The sequence below is a fragment of the Mixophyes fleayi genome, chromosome 2, assembly GCF_038048845.1.
Source record: "Mixophyes fleayi isolate aMixFle1 chromosome 2, aMixFle1.hap1, whole genome shotgun sequence".
Lineage (NCBI taxonomy): Eukaryota > Metazoa > Chordata > Amphibia > Anura > Limnodynastidae > Mixophyes > Mixophyes fleayi.
In genome coordinates this window covers 71,737,385-71,756,865 of record NC_134403.1, presented here as the reverse complement: position 1 = coordinate 71,756,865, position 19,481 = coordinate 71,737,385, and the positions used below count along the sequence as shown (strand labels likewise).

Below are 19,481 nucleotides of genomic sequence, written 5' to 3'. Positions count from 1 at the left end.
GAGGGACCACTTCACCGGGGCTCTCAGAGTAGCCTCAGCATGATGCATTAAAGCAGTGCAAAAATATGCATCACTGCAAGGTGCAGCGATGCATATTTAGTTACACCACATCCTATTGATGCATAGATCACATAGCATTGTCTGAGGCAAATAACATGCGTTCCAAAGTGTGTGACCAGTTCACATTTTTGGCAACGATGTGTATAAATGGTCAATGTGTGCTTCTTAATTGGATTCCAATAACAGTCTATCGCTGCTCATACGGAACCCTGCCAAAAACATGAAATCAAATTGCTTCTATATTCCAATAATAAATAAGGAGCAATCTCACCCAATGAAGTAGTGGTTACTGCTAGGGGAAATTACCTCCTCTTGAATTCCACGCAGCCCAAAGTAACTCCCGATCAGGACCTCTCCCCATAGTGTTCAACATCAGCACGAAACCCAGGTGGTTAAACAAAGTCCCTCTGTGAATGTGATGCAGCGATCAAAGAGTTGCAAGTTCCTTCTTGTTAGACCAGATCATAGTGTAGAGAATATATATCTTATCTGACGCGCTCCGTCATTCAAAGCATGACTTTATCAAAGATAACCCACATTCATAGATACGTCTCTATATAGTGGTGTTGACCTGTATCCTCCAATCACTGGATCCCCATCATTAGTACAAACACCTGGGGTAACATTAATGTCCTTTCACCATCATTCATATGTCTTACCAAAAAAAAATTACTTTATAAAATCATCGCAAATTATTCAATACTCAAAGGATTATTAAATAGTAGATTGCTGAGCGGCTGATTGTACTCTCCCTCACTCTGTGGTTTTGAACTCATTGAGGTGCACCAAAGCAAATTTTATGTTGCGCTTCAGCTGTTTTGAGCTTAGTATATAAGGCCCCCTGTAACTTCTCCAAGTAAAAATTAAAAATTTTCATTAATTATGTGTGATATGCACGTATCATATCATGATATTTGTAACATTTGGCATTCTTATCGGAAGCCAAGAATTATATATCATTTGGGTCAACTGTTACTGTACTTCATAACACACATAAAGACACTGACATCTAGTGGTCATCTAAGAATTTCATTAGCACATATTTCTTTGTCATACATAAAGTTTTCACATAATCCTTTATCTGAATCTGACTTTTACTCTCTCTTTCAGAACTCCAGCTACTGGCAGAGCATCACTTGTGCAAACAAGGCTCAGAAGATGAAGGTACCCCACAGAGCCAGAACAGTGTGGATAACAGGCCCAGTTTGGGATGCTGTTGCCATGGTAACACACCTCCAATTGAAGCATCTCAGCAGATGAGCTCATGTAGCTGTTTTACGCAGGATGGACAACAGGAGAATAACTCACTGGGGAGGAAACAAGATAGTCAGCTAGACTCTTCAGAAGGTACAGTTAGCAGGCTGACCTAATCATTGCACATTTTGTTGTCTGTTCACATGTATAGTGTTAGTTTATTGGGGATATTAACTATGTACTTATTTTGTTTAGTTAAGGTGACAGCACTGTACACCATATCAAATCTTCCAAAAGACACAGTAACTAAACATAAAATAATAAATGTTCAGGTTGTTTGAACGACGATTCTGTGCCATGCCATATGTACAGTGACCAAGGGGTAAATGTATCAAGGTCCGATTCTTTTCAGCAGTTTAAAATCTGGGCAAATCGCGGGTGATAACCTGTGATTTTAGTCCCCAAGTTGCCAGATGTATTAAACTGCGATTTTAACTCTGACCTTAAAAATCGCTGGTCATCTCTGGTGATTTGCTGCGATGTCAACAACTCCCGTGTTTAGCTAACTCTCCTGTGTTTCCTGCATGTTTGGTAAACACATCACTGTTACACTGCACTGTCTATACAGCCGGAGCTCTGACAGCTGTCAAATGTTTAAAAATAGATAAATGTTAAAAAAAAAAAAAGCATGCGGTCCTCCTGCCCGGCCACTATTAACCCTAGTGCTGCCAGCCTACTGCTGGTTACGTGAAAATTGTGGAAAACTTTTGCGTGGGGTCCCCCCATTTTTCACTTAACCAGCACTAGGCAGACCAGCCTGGAGTGGGTGGCACTATAGCAGGGGGACACGCAGCAGGGGTCCCCTTGCCATAATGACAACCAACTCCGGGCTGTTCAGCGCTGGGCTGGATTCCCTAGGGAGTGGGGTCCCTGGTTGTCCTCTAGGGACAACCAGGCTCTTCCTACACCCCTGGGCGGTGGGTGTAGGGTAATAACAGCGATAGAAATGTAAAGAAACAAAATTTTTCCCCGATTATCACGTAACCAGCAGTAGGCTGGCAGCACTAGGGTTAATTGTGGCCGAGCGGGAAGACCGCGCGCTTTTTTTTTGAAAAAAACCTTTTATCTATTTTTAACACTTTTGACAGCTGTGGGGACCTCCGGCTCTATAGACAGGGCAGTGTAACAGTGATGTGTTTAGTAATCACGCTGCTAGCAAGCAGCTTGTTGTATCTGACGATTTTTAAAGCTTAATCGCAGCTTCATACATTTGAGACTTGTATAGCCAGAGTGGCAAACAGTCGGGAGTTTGATCTCTATCGATTTTGGAAATAGCGATTTTGACAGAAACACATCTCTGACGATTTTACATGAAATCTCAGGTTCATACATCTGCGAGTTTCAACTCTCCCAAGAAAATCGCTAGATTTGCAAAATCGCACCTTGATACATTTACTCCCAAGCCTCCATTACATTTAATTAAATTGATGTCCAGTGCTGGGAAGTCAGACACAGCAGACTCTTTATTTTATGTGTTTCCAATGATTATCTGATTCTGGACAATAAAAGCTCATGTTGATGCCTTAGAAGTGACTGAGAGTGAAGCTGCCTCTAATATGCAGCTACAGTCAGTTGTAAAGGTGTAACCTCACATTGTGTAATGTGTACTTATGTAAAGAGCCCAAGAGAGGAGCACCATGTTGACTTCGGATCTATATAACTAAATACAGATAATCCATATAAGGTAATTAGGTACCCCCCTCCCCCCCACAATGAAGCCCCTCAGTGTGGGTTCCTCTCTTGGAGCCCTTAAGATACATTTTGTACAAAACTCCTGGTCAGCCACATGTGACAGCAAGGAGACAGCAACTAGTTATAGTTATTTAAGCAGCTAAAAACGGTATGAAGAGTGCATGCTGTACGTGATCAGATTCAGAATGCTGCATATACTTTATGTATGTAGTTTTCTTTAAATGTATGGTTTCCTATCTGTTTTCCAAATAAAAATATGCTACCAAAAAGTCGCCTCCACTCCGCCTCCCCAGCATAAACAATATCATTAACTAGGAGGCCAAAACATTTTTAATATTGCCCCCGGTCATGAAGAAATAGAATGCTTTTGGTCATTATTAGCCTAAAACACTTAAAAAGTCTTCATTTCTCCTTCATCCACTCTGGGGGACACTGCTACCATGGGGTTGTATGAAGGAGTTGGCACTTAAATAGTTAACAACTAAGTTTGATGCTGACTCCTCCCCTCTGCAACCCCACAGATCTCAGTTTTGTTTAAGTGCCCAAGGAGTTGGGCTGTTTCAGTACTGCTCTGCAGTACTTGCTGCTAGATTAGATTTCTATTATTTTGTTAGAGTTACTGACATGTCAGTGAGGTTAGGAGTGGATTAGTGTTATGTTTTACACTGGTTCATTTAGTTTTTAAATGGAATATAGTTCCGTATTTGCTTATTAAAAAAATAACAAGAAGAAGATAGGAAAGAATCAGCCTGCAGGCAGTGATAGCCACTGTGCCACTGTCACTGTTTTCTCCCGATGGGTACGGCGCTGCCTCTGGCATAGGGCGCGGGGACTTCATCTGAGGAGCGGCCATTTTTAAGGAAATGCCAAGTCTCCCGCTGAGGCGGAGGAGGGGACTTGGATTTCATCTGGCCACAATCTGAGCACAGATTAAAAGGCTGCAACACAAAAGAAACAAAGGAGAGCTATAATAAGCAAAAGCCTCCAGTGAGCGGGTAGGATAATCCTCCCCAAAGCAAAAGCCTCTAGTGCGGGGAGTGTAACAGAGACCCCCCCACTGATTGGTGCACTCCAAAGGCGGGAAAATTCAGCTAGAGTTAACCTCAGATGGACTCCTGACTGAAATAATGGAGAATCCATCTGCTGCTGGCTTCCCTTCCTTGAAGAAACAATTGCAGCTCAGTACCCCAGTGGGGGAAGTTGTTTTTGATATCAGCAGAGTTATATGTTTATGTGTATATATATACATATATATATATATATATATATATATATATATATATATATATGCTTATATGTGTGTATATATGTGTTTACAAAGGGCATATAGGGTTATAACTAGACTCTATCTGCACTTTTCACTATATCTTCCACTTTTACATTATTACTACCACAGATATTTATATTACTGTTTTGAGGCTATTAGCCAGAGTCAGATCTAGTAATTATTTTACTGTATTTGTCTCTGTGAAAGTTGCCTAATCTGTATTTCATTGATTTAAAGAAAAAAGAAAAGAAATATAATGCCTGATAAGAACAAGAATTATAGTGCAGAATTTTATAGCTGTTCCAAATGCTCTGTCAAATTACCTGTGGGGTAAACAGACCTGGGGACCGTTTGTGCACAGTGTGACACTGTCCTCAGCAGCTAAGTACCCCACTGGGGAATAACCAGTTAATGAGGTTCCTTGTGGTAATAGAAAGAATACTGCCTATATATCTACCGACAGTTTAGAGTTTTATTATAGAAGGCTCTATTAATGGAGACAGTATTTTACATGAGTGTCAGTCAAATTATTAGGAGACATTCATTTTATTATCCAGAGATTCATTTCCTTACTGTTTTGAGGCAATAGCCGGGGTCAAAACAAAAGTGATTATACTATCTATTATCTCGGTGGTGTGATTGTTAATGGCCTGTCTGTTTCTTTTTAAATAATAACCTATAGTGGTTAAAAATAGGGATGTGCACCGGACACTTTTGGTGTCTCGTGTTTTGTGTTTTGGATTCGGATTTGCTTGAGGTTTTGGGTTCGGATTTGTTTCGCAAAACACCTGACGAAAGGTTTTGGTTCGGATTTAAGGTTTTGGATTCGCATTTATTTTGAAAAAAACATAAAAAGTGCTAAAAACCATTTTTGTGTTTTTTTTTTCACTCCTACGCTATTATTAACCTCAATAACATTCAATAACAATCATTTCCACTAATTTCCAGTCTATTCTGAACACCTCACAATATTGTTTTTAGGCCAAAAGGTTGCACCGAGGTAGCTTGAGCACATAATGCCAAAAAAAGAGGTACACAATGGAATTGTTCTGGGCCCTCCCTCCCACCCCTCGCGAGATTCGACGCGAGACTTGGACGACAGAGCCTCGTTTTCATTTTTTTGCCCGCCGGAAATATCCGAACAGTGCTCGGATCCCGTTCGGATCCGCACTGTTCGGGTGGGCTCGGATTAGCGGAATCCGAGCCCGCTGATCTCTAGTTAAAAACCTGAGGAGGAGCATGTTCTTTTCATATAGGACGGCTCCCCCTTCACAAATTGGTCTGTTCATTGAAGCCAATTCCCGGAACTGGACAGTAGATAATTGAAGAAACTCCTGAGCAGTTTTACCTCAGACACTGATCAGCAGTGTATACTGTGTGCGACTGAAAGGCTGGTACTAAGGGTATCACTGCTACTGATCAGCAGTATACTGCGTGTGATTAACAGGCTGGTACTACGGGTATCACTGCTACTGATCATTAGGGGTGTGCACCAGCCACTTTTAGGGTTTTGGGTTTTGGGTTCCGATTTGCTTGAGGTTTTGGGTTCTGATTTGTTTTGCCAAAACACCTGACGAAAGGTTTTGGTTCTGATTTAGGGTTTTGGGTTCTGATTTATTTTTAAAAAAGCATAAAAAGTGCTAAAATCCAGTTTTTTGTTTTTTTTTCACTCCTACGCTATTATTAACCTCAATAACATTCAATAACAATCATTTCCACTAATTTCCAGTCTATTCAGAACACCTCACACCTCACAATATTGTTTTTAGTCCAAAACGTTGCACGGAGGTAGCTGGATGTCTAAGCTAAGCGACACAAGTGGGCGGCACAAACGCGTGGCCCATCGTAGGTGGCTGTGTAGGCTTGAATGGCCTTTTTCTGCTCCTCCATCCTCTGCAGCATATAGAGGGTGGAGTTCTAGCGCGTCATTACCTCTTGTTTTCGATGATGACAGGGCATTTTAATTATTTTTTTCTTTGGCAGCAACACTGAACGTAGTTTAATATCTGATACGCAGCTATCTGGACTGCGTAGTGGAGTGGCCCCGGTACCCAATTTGGTACCGGGGCCACAATACCTCCTTCAAATAGTCTAAATTCCACTGCACAGATGGCGGACACTGGACGCACGTCTAACACCAACATAGCTGTGCCGGTGACATGGCCTGCAGGAATATCTCTGATGGAGATAGAACTAGGCCCCAAAGAGCACATAATGCCAAAAAAAGAGTTGCAAGATGGAATTGTACTTGGGCCCTCCCACCCACCCTGATGTTGTTGAAATAGGACATGCGCACTTTAACAAACCAATCATTTCAGCTAAAGGGCCTACAAAACTGTGGCTGAAATGATTGGTTTGTTTGGACCCCCACAAAACGAGCTGGCAAAGAAAAAAAAAAGGTGCAAGATGGAATTGTCCTTGGTCCCTCCCACCCACCCTTATGTTGTTGAAATAGGACATGCACACTTTAACTAACCAATCATTTCAGCGACAGGGCCTACCAAAATACTGTGGCTGAAATGATTGGTTTGTTTAGGCCCCCACACAAAAAAGCTATTAATTTCTCCCTGTACAAACTAAACTGGCTCTACTGAGGCAAGATGTCGTCCTCATCCTCATCCTCTGATTCCTGGCCCCCTTCAGTGTGTACTTCCTCATCCTCACACATTATCAATTCGTCCCCGCTGGACTCCACAACCACAGGTCCCTCTGTAGTATCTGGAGGCCAGTGCTGTACTTGATTGAGGAATTGATAATTCATTTTTATGAACATAATTTTTTCTACGTTTTGCGGAAGCAACCTCCTTCGCCGCTCACTGACCAGGTTCCCCGCTGCACTAAAAACTCTTTCCGAGTACACACTGGAGGGGGGACAACTCAGGTAAAATAGAGCCAGTTTATACAGGGGCTTCCAAACTGCCTTTTTTTCCTGCCAGTATGAATATGGACTGTCTGACATGTCTACTTGGATGGTGTCAGCAAAGTAATCCTCCACCATTTTTTTTTAATTGTGACAGCATCCAATGCAGCTGCAGTAGACATGTCTGCAATGGTTGGCAGGTCCTTCAGTCCAGACCAGATGTTCTCAGCATCCCCGCCAGCGGGACTTTTAGGAAAACTGAGCTTTTTCCTCGCAGCCACAGGTGTTGAAGATTGGGCATCGCCCTTGGCAGACGACGTTGATGGAATTTCATCGTCTATGTCATGACTAGTGGCAGCAGCTTCAGCATTAGGAGGAAGTGGGTCTTGATCTTTCCCTACTTTATCCTCCAAATTTTTGTACTCCATTATATGCAGCACAAGAGAGCGTACCCCTAAACCACACACACTCGGCAAAGCCTTTACAAATTATCTGCGGCACAGGAGAGTACCACTGGACTGGAGTTATACAGCAGTACCTATTTTTTGGTACAGCAGCAACAGTGAACGTAGTTTGACTTTTAAATAGCAGTAAATATATTTTTGGGTACAGCAGCAACAGTGAACGTAGTTTGACTTTTAAATAGCAGTAAATAGTATTTTTGGGTACAGCAGCAACAGTGAACGTAGTTTGACTTTTAAATAACAGTACCTACTATTTTTTGGTACAGCAGCAACAATGAACGAAGTTTGACTTTTAAATAGCAGTACCTAGTATTTTTGGGTACAGCAGCAACAGTGAACGTAGTTTGTCTTTTAAATAGCAGTACCTAGTATTTTTGGGTACAGCAGCAACAGTGAACGTAGTTTGATTTTTAAATAGCAGTACCTAGTATTTTTCGGTACAGCAGCAACAGTGACCGTAGTTTGACTTTTAAATAGCAGTACCTAGTATTTTTGGGTACAGCAGCAACAGTGAACGTAGTTTGACTTTTAAATAACAGTACCTAGTATTTTTTGGTACAGCAGCAACAGTGAAAGTAGTTTGACTTTTAAATAGCAGTACCTAGTATTTTTTGGTACAGCAGCAACAGTGAACGTAGTTTGACTTTTAAATAGCAGTACCTAGTATTTGTAGCATAATGTAGCATAATTCGCTTCTCGGCCTTTTGGCTAAGATCAAGTGTAGTTCCTGTCCTAGAAGGGGTCTGAGTACAGAGGCCCTGGAAGGGATGGGGCTCCTTGGTCTGATGCCAGAAGGCCGGTGGTGACTTGGCGGCTCGAGGTTGTCTGTGCCTTCGGGGGACAGGGCCCGGAGGTGGCCTGAAAATGCACGGGTGGTGGTGGCTCCACTATTACGAGCACAGAGTAAGGCACAAGAGCACAATACACTGGGAGCGTACCCTGCACCACTATGCACTTTCTTGGTCCCGGCCTAATGGCTGGGTCAGAAAATTTTTTACATCCTCCGGCCATCAGGCTGGGGCTTATGGGCATCTTTTTTATTTTTTGAACATGCAGCACTTATGCACACTTAGCACTTTTTTTGCACGGATTTCAGTTGGTTTGATTTTCGTTTGCACGTTTTGTGTTTGGGTTTAACCCTAAGGGGAACCCCTCTCCCTCAGTCATCTGAGACTCTCTCCTTATGGGGAGAGTTGAAGAGCAAGTCCCCCGGGGAAAGCTTTGGCCGCCCTGAGGGTAAAGGGGACTGCCCGAGCCTTGCGGCGGAGGTAGTCCTGAAGACCCTTGCCCTCTAGGGGGCCTTATGGCTCCGAGGGTCGGGGAGTAAAGGAGCACCCCCTAGCTTCGGCGAAGGGGTGTCCGAAGAATCTCTTTCCCCCAAAGAGGCCCTTTCCTTTTTGGGAAGGATCTAAGTCCCAAGCCCCCAGCACTGTTTTTTCACGGCACTGGGTGATTTGGAGCACGCACCTTGAGCTTCAATAAAAAAAAAAAAAAAATAGGACACAATTTCTGAACTGTGTCATCATGCCACAAATGGCAAAGTCAACCATGTTTTGTACTGGTTCAGCATCTGGGGAATGCCAGACTCTTCAGGGAGTGAGGGAGATCACCCCTATTTCAGGGAGTCTCCCTGACATTCAGGGAGAGTTTGCAAGTATGTACTATGTGTATCACTGCTACTGATCAGCAGTATACTGTGTGTGACTGACAGGCTGCTCTCCATCAGCAGTATACTGTGTCTGACAGGTTGCTTTCTATCTGTAGGTACTACAGGAATCACTGCTACTGATCAGCAGTATATACTGTGTCTAACTGGCAGGCTGCTCTCTATCAGCAGTAGACTGTGTCTGTCTGACAGGTATCCTTTCTATCTACGGGTACTCTGCCCTAGACATGGTTCTGGTGTGTGGTATCAGTTTTGCCTTCTACAGATATCTTTTTGTATAGATACGTGTAATATTTACTGATTCCTCATAGTTATCATCTTATTGTTGGCATTCCTCTAGTGTGAGGATTATTCTGTTATATATATTAACACAAGATTGTGTTGGGGAGTACAACTCTGGGCAGGGTACGGACTGGCCCGCCGGTGGACCGGACTATCCACCGGTAGGCCCCAACCCTGAATCGCTCCCCTCTTCGTTTGGTGGGGGGAGCTAGAAACTTTAATAGTAAAAAAAACAAACCAAAAAAAAACCTCACATGACCGCAGCGCTGGCTCCATTCGCACTGAATGCCGGGCGTGACATCATCACGCTCGACGTTCAGTGAGGAGCGCCGGCAAGACAGAGGAGAAGAAAAGGAAGAAGCAGATAGAAAAGGTAAGTGATAGGGGAGCATGGAACAGAAATAGGAGTATGGAACAGAGAAGGGGGAACATGGAACAGAGAAGGGGGAGCATAGAACAGAAATAGGAGTATGGAACAGAGAAGGGGGAGCATGGAACAGAAATAGGAGTATGGAACAGAGAAGGGGGAACATGGAACAGAGAAGGGGGAACATGGAACAGAGAAGGGGGAGCATGGAACAGAAATAGGAGTATGGAACAGAGAAGGGGGAACATGGAACAGAGAAGGGGGAGCATGGAACAGAGAAGGGGGAGCATGGAACAGAGAAGGGGGAGCATGGAACAGAGAAGGGGGAGCATGGAACAGAAATAGGAGCATGGAACAGAGAAGGGGGAGCATGGAACAGAGAAGGGGGAGCATGACAGAGTGAAGGGGGAGCATGGCAGTGTGAAGGGGGAGCACAGACAGTATGGCAGTGTGTAAAGGGGAGCCAGGAGAAGGGGGGAACAAAAGCAGCATGGAGGGTGCAGTGTGATTATAAGGAGGCACATCATGGTGATGAAGGGGCACAGTAATGTGTGTGTGATGGCACAACGGGCTTATGGCAATGTAATGTGTATGTGGTAGGTGGTGGCTAAATAATGGGTGCTATTTTCTTTGTAGGGTGAAGATGGGGCAATTTATTTTATAGTGGGGACTATTAATTTAAGATGGGGTGGTTTGGGCGCTATTAATTGAATGTGGGGCTGAGTTTGAGGAGCATGAAGTATATTTATTAAATGTGAATATGAATTATTTAATGGCAGTGACGGTTGCTGGAAATAGGTATATTTATTATATGTAAATGTGATTAATTTATTGCAGGGGCTGTCTGTTGGGAGGGAAATAGGTTTATTAAATGGGAATACTATTACTTTTATGTTGGGGCTGGAGGAAGTCCTAAGTATTAAATGTGGGTCCTATTGATTTAACGCCGGGGCTGGTTGGAATTTTCTAAATGTACCCATTATTTTTTCCAAATAGGACCCCTCAACATTCCAGGATCCAGACAAGCCGCAGCTAAAGAAACCAGCAGCCACAGGTGGTGACAAGAACAGGTAGGACAGTCTGTCAAATGTTCTGAGTCTAGTGCAGGCTTGGCTAACCTGTGGCACTCCAGGTTTTGTGAAACTACAAGTCCCAGCATACCCTTCCAGCAATAGGCTGCTATATATTGGTAAAGCATGTTGAGGCTTGTAGTTTCACAACACCTGGAGTGCCACAGGTTAGTCAAGCCTGGTCTAGTGGGATAATCCCAATTTTTGGTGACTGTTCTGCCCAATCTAAGGTGCAGATCAAGACTGTACTCTTTACACACACGGCATTCTTTATATACTACACTATTGTGCTAGCTGTCCTTTGTGGGCTGACCACTCCCCCTCTAGTCTCTGGTCTCGCCTCTTTGATGGTTGGCCACACCCCCTCTGGTGGGCCCCTAGCGTTGCTGTCCCCTGGTGGGCCCTTCATGCCCCAGTCCGACACTGACTCTGGGTTTATCCCTGTAGAGTTAGGAGATCTGTATGTGTATTTATATAAACTCATAATGCTATGTATACACACTTAACTGAAACTTTTTCTCTGTTTGGTCCAGAACTGGACAGTATGATTAGCCAAGCAACCGGAGGCAAAAGTACTTTCCTGCCGGTGAATGTCCCTAGACCACGAACGCTGTGTTTTTGGTCTTTTTGGAAATCCTTTTTTTGTGAACACGGGCTATAAGTTCAGCCCGCCAATAGAGGTAGACTCCTTGCAACACGAGGACAGTCGCAAATGGGTAGAGATGCTTACTCCAAAGACGTCCAAGTCACAAGATCTCCAAAAAATAAATAAAAATAAATGAATAATTAATGATAAAGCAGCAGATAGATAAAAACGTGGCGCTCAAACACAGAATATGTTAGTAGAAATTAATAAATATCCAATATAGGAAAACACTTTCTTCATAAGATAAGGCAGCCTCCCTCCCAGATTACGGATGGTACTCCGATAATAAATAAATCAATATATACACAGATAGGAGGATGAAATGGCGCCAATATAGGTAGTGTTAGCTGGTAACAATCACCCAGAGAGTCAATAATAACTGATATGCAGAGTATGAATCTTAGCAAGCTGGTACAGTCATTATTCAACAGCTTCCAGATACTCCAATTATATACCGAAATGCAGACAGAGAAAAGCAAAAGATGTAGTTGCAAAGGCACCCGTGATATACAGTAAATAATAGGTGGCAGCGTACCAAGTAGATATAAATAAACAGCTTATCTGTGTCAGAATTATCTGAACGTAGTCTCCAAACAGCCAAGTGAGTCAGGAACCGATGTGTAAACTGCTTGTGAAGATATATTATATCTGGATCATCAACCACAGCAAATTCACTGCTTGCAAACTCGGTGAGGGATACATGGAGAAAGGGTTATGCTCCAATCCTGCCTCTTCTCTCCGGCTCCTTACTCTGATCTCCTGGGGTATTCTGGGAATGCTTAACACCTCATAGGGGGATGAAGCATAGCACCTGGGGGTAGGAGGTGACCTACAATTATTCAAATATCAGTGGGCAGCATCCACCTGAGATATTTGGAACTTGGGGATCATTTCCAGAGTGGCAGAAACACCGGGGCTTTTATTCAAACCTGTTCTTGGTGCCCAAACAGGACGGTTCGTTTCCATCAATACTCAACCTCAAGGGACTAAACCAACATCTACGAGTAGGCAAGTTTTGGATGGGATCAGTCCTTTGTTTTCACAGTAAAAAGCTCCCATTATCAATTTAGGGCCCTCCCCTTTGGATTTCCACAGCCCAGAGAGTTTTCACAAAGATTATGGCAGTATTGGCAGCATGTTTACGCGCCTTGGGAGTGAACATTATTCCACATTTAGACTATTTTCTCCTCAAATCCTTATCAGATCCTTTTCTTTATCAGCATCTGACCCTGTCTATTTGAGTACCGGAGGAAAACGGTTGGATAATGAGTTATTCCAGATCCCAGTTGATACCCTCACAGAGGATGACGTTTCTAGGATTAATAATGGACACCACTTTTCAGAAGATCTATCTCCAGAAACTTCTCTACAGATTTCTACAACTCTCTGTATGGTTAATCCTGAGTCACCCTTGTCCTTCCATGCGCTTGGGCATGGGGATTCTAGGGTTGATGGTATCGACGTTTGAAACCCCTCCATACAGTGGTTTCCACTCTCATACGTTCCAGTAGAATCTACTAAGACAATGGTCGGGTCCCCCTTTTTTCATCTGGAGACCCAACAAATCAGACTCTCCAGGGAGACTCGTCAACCTCTGAAATGGCTAGTTCAAGAGCTTCTGATGATGGGCCGATCTCTTGTCCTGTGGTCTTGGATTCTGGTGACCACAGATGCTAGTCTAAAGGTCTGGGGAGCTATTGTTCTCCAGCTTCGTCTCCAGGGTCTTTGGACAGAAAGGAAGGTGCTTCAGCCCATAGATGTAACGAGCCAAGAGCCATGCTGTTAGCCCTTCAGGGAGCTCAGTCTCTCCTTTAACGAAAACCAGTCCACCGCCAATCCGTCAATGCCACTGAAGTGGCATATGTAAGTTGCCAAGGAGGAACAAGAAGCGCAGTAGCTATGCTGGTAGCGGAACAGGTCTTCTTGTGGGCGGAGAAATTCGTTTCGGCAGGATTTATTCCCGGAGTGAACAACTGGAAGTGAATTATCTCAGCAGGCATGCAATTCATCCAGCAGAATGGGAACTGCATCCTTAAGTGTTTCAGGAGTTAGTCTGGAAATGGGGTGTGCCAGATCTGGATCTGATGGCATCCAGACACAATCACTAGGTTCCAAGATTCTGTGCAAGAACCAGAGTTTCTCTGGCTGTAGCGGTGAATGTAATGTCCATGAGGTGGGACTCCTGTTTAGGAAATCGCTTTCCACCAATTCCGAGTACTGTTGGAACGTCTTCCAGTAATTCTGGTGGCACCGAATTGGCCCAGGTGACTCTGAATTGCCAACATCTTGCTTCTGGTGGAAGGGTCAGGATGGGCTCTTCCTCTCAGGCCCGATCTTCCCAGTCAAGAACCATTTACACCATCTGTACTTGCCTTGTCTGGCTTTAATGGCGTGACTGTTGAAGCCGACCTCTGGCAGTCGAGGAGGTATTCTTCCAGAGTAGTGGAGACCCTCATAAAGGCTCGGAAGCCGGTATTAGCTAAGATCTATCACACAGTGTGGAGGATCTATGTAGAGTAGTGCGAGAAGAAGTGAAATAACCCTGCCTCTTTCTGATTAGCTGTTTTCAGGCTTTTCTTCAGGATGGGTTAGGGATGGGACTAAGACTGAGTTCTTTGAAGGTTCAGGTCTCTGTGCTTTCTATTTTCTTTCAGCGCCGGTTGACTTTCCTCCCTGACATTTGAACTTTCTTTCAGGGGATGATTCGTGTTCAGCCAACCAACGTTCCTCCGTTGACCCCGTGTGATTTAAAGCTGGTTATTGAGGTACTTCAGCACCCTCTATTCGAACCCCTGGAGTCAGCTGATCTGCGTTTCTTGATGTGGAAGGTGGTGTTTTTGCTGGCCATTGCATCTACTCAATGAGTATCGGAGCTTGGAGCCTCGTCCTGCAGGGTTCCTTTTCTGGTGTTCCATGAGGATAGGAAGGTTCATAGGACCGTACCTATTTTCTTGCCTAGGGTGGTTCCGGCCTTTAGAGAAGGTATTGCTCCTTCTGGGCCTTCTTCCTCTGTTAGTCTGGACGTGTTCCGGGCTTTACGGGTTTAAGTGGAAAGGACTTCTGCTGGTTACAGGTCTGACTCTCATTTTGTACTTAACGATTCTCATAGGAGAGGTTGGCTGGCCACCAAGCAGACCATTGCTCGTTGGATTAGGTCTATGATTAAGCTTGCTTATGTGTGTAGAAATCAGCCTGTGCCTCATGTTCTAACAGCGCACTCTCCCCGTGCGGTAGGTGCTTCCTGGGCTGCTCACCATGGAGCATCTGCAGAGCAGTTGTGTAGGGCGGCGACTGGATCCTCAGTTCATACCTTTACAAGATTTTGCCAGTTCAACATTTTTGCGTCTGCGGACGCCAGTTTCGACCGCAGTGTTTTGCGGATTGGTAGACCAGAGCATACCCTCCCTTAGAGGCTACTTTGGAAGGTCCTCATGGTAGTAGTGTCCCCCAGAGTGGATGAAGGAGAAAAGAAGATTTTTGTACTTACGTTAAATCTCTTTCTCCAATTCCATCTATGGGACACTGCGTTCCCTCTCTTTTGCTGTTCTACGGTTAGTAGTGTTGTTGAGCCCTTTTCTTGGGACTTTCGTATTACTGAGGTCTGTGGGGTTGCAGAGGGGAGGAATCAGCAGCAAACTTAGTTGTTAACTATTTAACTCCATGCACCCTCATACAACCCCATTGTAGCAGTGTCCCCCAGATGGAATCTGAGAAAGAGATTTAACGTAAGTACAAAAATCTTCTTTTTGTATGTTATATATGTATATTTTTCTGCTTGATATATTCTTCCACAATGAAATAGAGTACACTGATCCAGAGTTTAAACTTCTCCATCCTTTTGTTTATTGTAGGAATGTGTGATAGGCAAACAAACACAGACATCAAGGAGACAAAGGAAAAAGAACATCACAGCGGCCACATACCAATTGCACAAGACAAATAGGTTTCAAGACTACAAAAAGATTAAAGAGTAAGTGAGTAATTCTTAGCACAAATGATCAAAAAATGTTTTGTGAAATGCGTTGTTCATCTCATCTCTTGAAAAGCTGATCCCTGCTTTAAACAACAATTACTTTGTAAAACATTTATAAAAGGGAAGGTGGGCATTCCAGGTAGGTGAGGACTGAATTTGATTAATTGTATGTCTGACAACCTGTCAATGCTTGCCATGGCTGATAACCAATTGTACAGTTCCCTTTCCAACCTAGTTTCCACTGCCCTCTCCTCAAACTTCTTTTAAGCCAGTTGCTGTCAAAAACAGCAATCAGCAGTTAACTCAAATGAGCTAGATGACATGATTAACTAAGCTGTCAACTGTCATAAGATCGGATTAACCCCTATTACTGCTTGGAACCAGTGACCAAGTATTACAATATCTCCAGTATGATGATGTCATAGAATCCTTTTTTCTAACAACTAAGTCAGTTGTCATGATCCAACACTCCCCTGAGCCTGCGTGACGTGAGTGGGATAATAGGTTAAACCAAAACAACCATCTGGTGGGTTTGAAAATGATTAAAACTCTTACTGTCTGTCCAACACACTAACTTTGCCTCACCAATTATGCCACCACTAAGGTTTTTTGTGAAGAGCTGACACTCTTATGAAGCCTTCAGTTCTCCCTTTAAACTAACCTATCACAATTCATCAGAGTTATCATAAACCAATAGTCTCCAATGACCTAGAGTTATCGTAAAAACATTTCTAGTGTCTATGTTGATTATTTGCATATATTTTGTATTGTGTTTTCTAATTGTGGTAGTTTTAGTTATTAAAGCTTATTATTATTACTGGGACTAAGCCCAATCGCAGTCCTTACTTTACCTCTCCTCTGTTACCTCTTTCTTTTTGTTTGTTAATATAAGCCATAAAGGAGGCCAAATACCCGCAAGCACTGTATTTGTGTAAAAAAGATCTATTTTGAACACTTCAACACTTTTGCAATGTGTTGAACTTTTTGTTCATTTAGTGGGAACCGTCCGAGGCTGCACTAAACAACCTTGGCTTATTCCCACTAATACAGGGGGACAATGAGAATGGGGTCACCCTGCTTTTGTCCTGCATACATTCCACAGACTGTGACTCAATAAAAGTTTGTTTTTGTACTTTTTGTTTCAGTTCTACAACAAGTGTATCTGGATCCAGGGAGGAATTTACCCTCCTCAATGTGGGTGGAACTAGGCACAGAAAGGAACCGGAACGTCTGTTTTGGGAAATGATATTTAATGTCACATGTCTGCTGATTGGGAGGCCTAATTCTGCACCGAGTCTATAGCAATAACTTGGAGGCTCCTCTCAAAGCAAAGAAACCCAGCATTATGTCTAACATATTACGTCAGTCTGTCTTACTGTCACGCTTTTATGCACAGAAAATGGTGCTAGGCCAAACAACTGACATTTGTAGTTATTCTATTAGAAAAGTCACAAAAAATTACGTATTTGAGTTGCTAAAATGATTCTCTGTTTAGATTTGTCTGAGTTGACGAAGGATCTCCTGGATTGTGCTCCATTGACATCGTTACCCATAGAGAAGACTCAAGACCAGAACACACCAGAGTGTATTGGACTTAGATTCCACCTTCAGAGAACTCTCTCTCGCAGGCAGGCAGGGGCAGGCTGGGCTGGGCGGCAGAGGGTCATTGCCCCCCGAACCGGTCCCATAATGGGCTACTTTGGGCTGGGTCACTGCGCCACCTGCATTTTTTTCCTTTAAAATTTTTTAAAAGTTGCGAGCCTTCCCCTGCTGTCAAGTAGTCTTTTTGTTTCCGTTGCCCTTGGATATACAACAGGTAAACTCATGTCAGTGTTCTGAGCACAATTGTGTCTAAGCAACAGATCTGTTGTCATAACTCAGGCAACAAAAATAAATCTGCCTGGCAGAGAGAATTCTTTGAAGATGGAGAACTCCTTTAATTCCCTACAAATAGAACACTAATTAATACACAATTACACACAATGCTATGAACACAGCAGACTTTCACCTCCACACCGCATCTGCTTTACCTGCTGGGGAGTTGTTGATAGACTAAATAACTGGAGCACCTAGTTAGATTTTTGGTGTTTGTCATATACAGTATACCATAAGATATATTGTATATGGTATATATGGTAATAAAAATGCTTCAGTTGGTTTTACTTGATTGTCACAGAGTCTTTATTATCACACAACCTTTTAATAAATAGTGCAATACACAGTGTATATATTTACAGTGCCATGTGCCCTCTTGTGTTTCTAAGTATGTATTACAAGTATAGAACATTTAATAAGTTAGTTGGTGAAAGTTAAAGTATTCTCCCCACACTACATAACAGACAGCTAAATCTTCTTCCACATCTATAAAAGGAAGGCTTGATAGGATCTGATGCAGGTCAAACAACTGAAACTGAATCTAATGGAGATGCCGTGACATCGTCACACGAATCAGCCAATCCACACAGTGCATAAACAAATGTGTATCCTCTGTTCCGCCCTTAGTTGTATGTTTGTACAGACAATTCACACTTTTTTGTTACATTTTTTCCATGATAGGAATCTCAATGTCAGCAAACATTAAAAATATCAAAGTCCTGCCCATTATTACTCTTAGAGCACCCCAGTAATTAATTATGTTTCCTTTTTTCTTTCCTAAATAGTGCTTGTTGGGCTCTCATTCATGAGATTACGGCCAACTGAGCTATTTTTATTTATTTTATTAATAATAGGATCTGACTTGTTTACCAACTGAGCTGTTTTATTTATTGTACAAGGGAGAGCAGTCTGACGGGCTACCTACATACACAAATCATCGGATAATTACATGTCTCTCATCACACCCTCCCTTTAGAATGTAAGCTCTTGTGGTAGGGCCGTCTACCCTATATCTGTTGTCTGTCTACTTTCTGTCTTCTTTGTTTATCCATCTTCCTTGTTTGTCCCTGTCCTGTCTTATGCTGAATTGTTTGTGTATGCCTTGTGATTTATTCTGCTAGTTGCATCATTGCATTTATTATTCTGCTTATCTGTACCTATTGTGTCTACGTTTATGTTATGTTTGACTGTTCTGTTTACCTGTTACTTTGTCAGTCTTGTCTCTGCATATATGCATCTAAAATTCTGCTTAAGAGTACCCATGGTGTGTGCTTACTGTTCTCATGTATAATCTATTTGTACTCTGTACGGTGCTGCGAACACTTTGTAGCGCCTTATATATAAAAGCTAATAATGATAATAATTTGTCACATTTTGGAGCTATAGAAAGATCTTTGTTAAGAAGGGGCCTGGGGCCTGATTCATTAAGGATCTTAACTTAAGAAACTTCTTATTTAAGTCTCCTGGACAAAACCATGTTACAATGCAAGTGGTGCAAATTAGTATTCTGTTTTGCACATAAGTTAAATACTGACTGTTTTTTCATGTAGCACACAAATATCAACTTTAAATTTCAGTGTACAAATAAGCTATCAAGTATTTGTGTGCTTCATGAAAAAACAATTAGTATTTAACTTATGTGCAAAACAGAATACTAATTTGCACCCCTTGCATTGTAACATAATTTTGTCCAGGAGACTTAAATAAGAAGTTTCTTAAGTTAAGATCCTGTAGAGTTGGTTGTTGCTAGCAACTATGGAAGCCTTTTGAGGCAGATGACTGTTGTATTGACCTAATATAATCTGTATATGCTAAACTGAAATCTCCATGTACTTCCATTAGATCTCCATTTTACAAAAAAAAGTGGAAGGTTTTACAAAACAGCTAAGGAAAACATAAATAGAAGTAAAAATGAATCTGTGACGAAAGGTGGTTCCAGTCCCTGTCAATAAGAGTTTATCCGACCAAGGAATTCCATGGTCACAACAGAGCTTGAACCACGGTG

The 19,481-nt window shown here is 42.6% G+C and overlaps 1 protein-coding gene across 1 annotated transcript in view; it reads left to right on the top strand.

Moving 5' to 3' along the window:
* PPP1R1A (protein phosphatase 1 regulatory inhibitor subunit 1A) overlaps positions 1 to 17,763 on the top strand; it is a 122,736-nt gene extending 104,973 nt beyond the window's left edge. The window contains exons 5-7 of the mRNA XM_075199253.1: positions 1,171 to 1,407; positions 15,480 to 15,598; positions 16,747 to 17,763. Of these exons, the coding sequence (XP_075055354.1) occupies positions 1,171 to 1,407; positions 15,480 to 15,571 (329 nt within the window). The 3' untranslated portion in view covers positions 15,572 to 15,598; positions 16,747 to 17,763. The remainder of the gene's footprint in view (positions 1 to 1,170; positions 1,408 to 15,479; positions 15,599 to 16,746) is intronic.
* Positions 17,764 to 19,481: the final 1,718 nt, after the last annotated feature.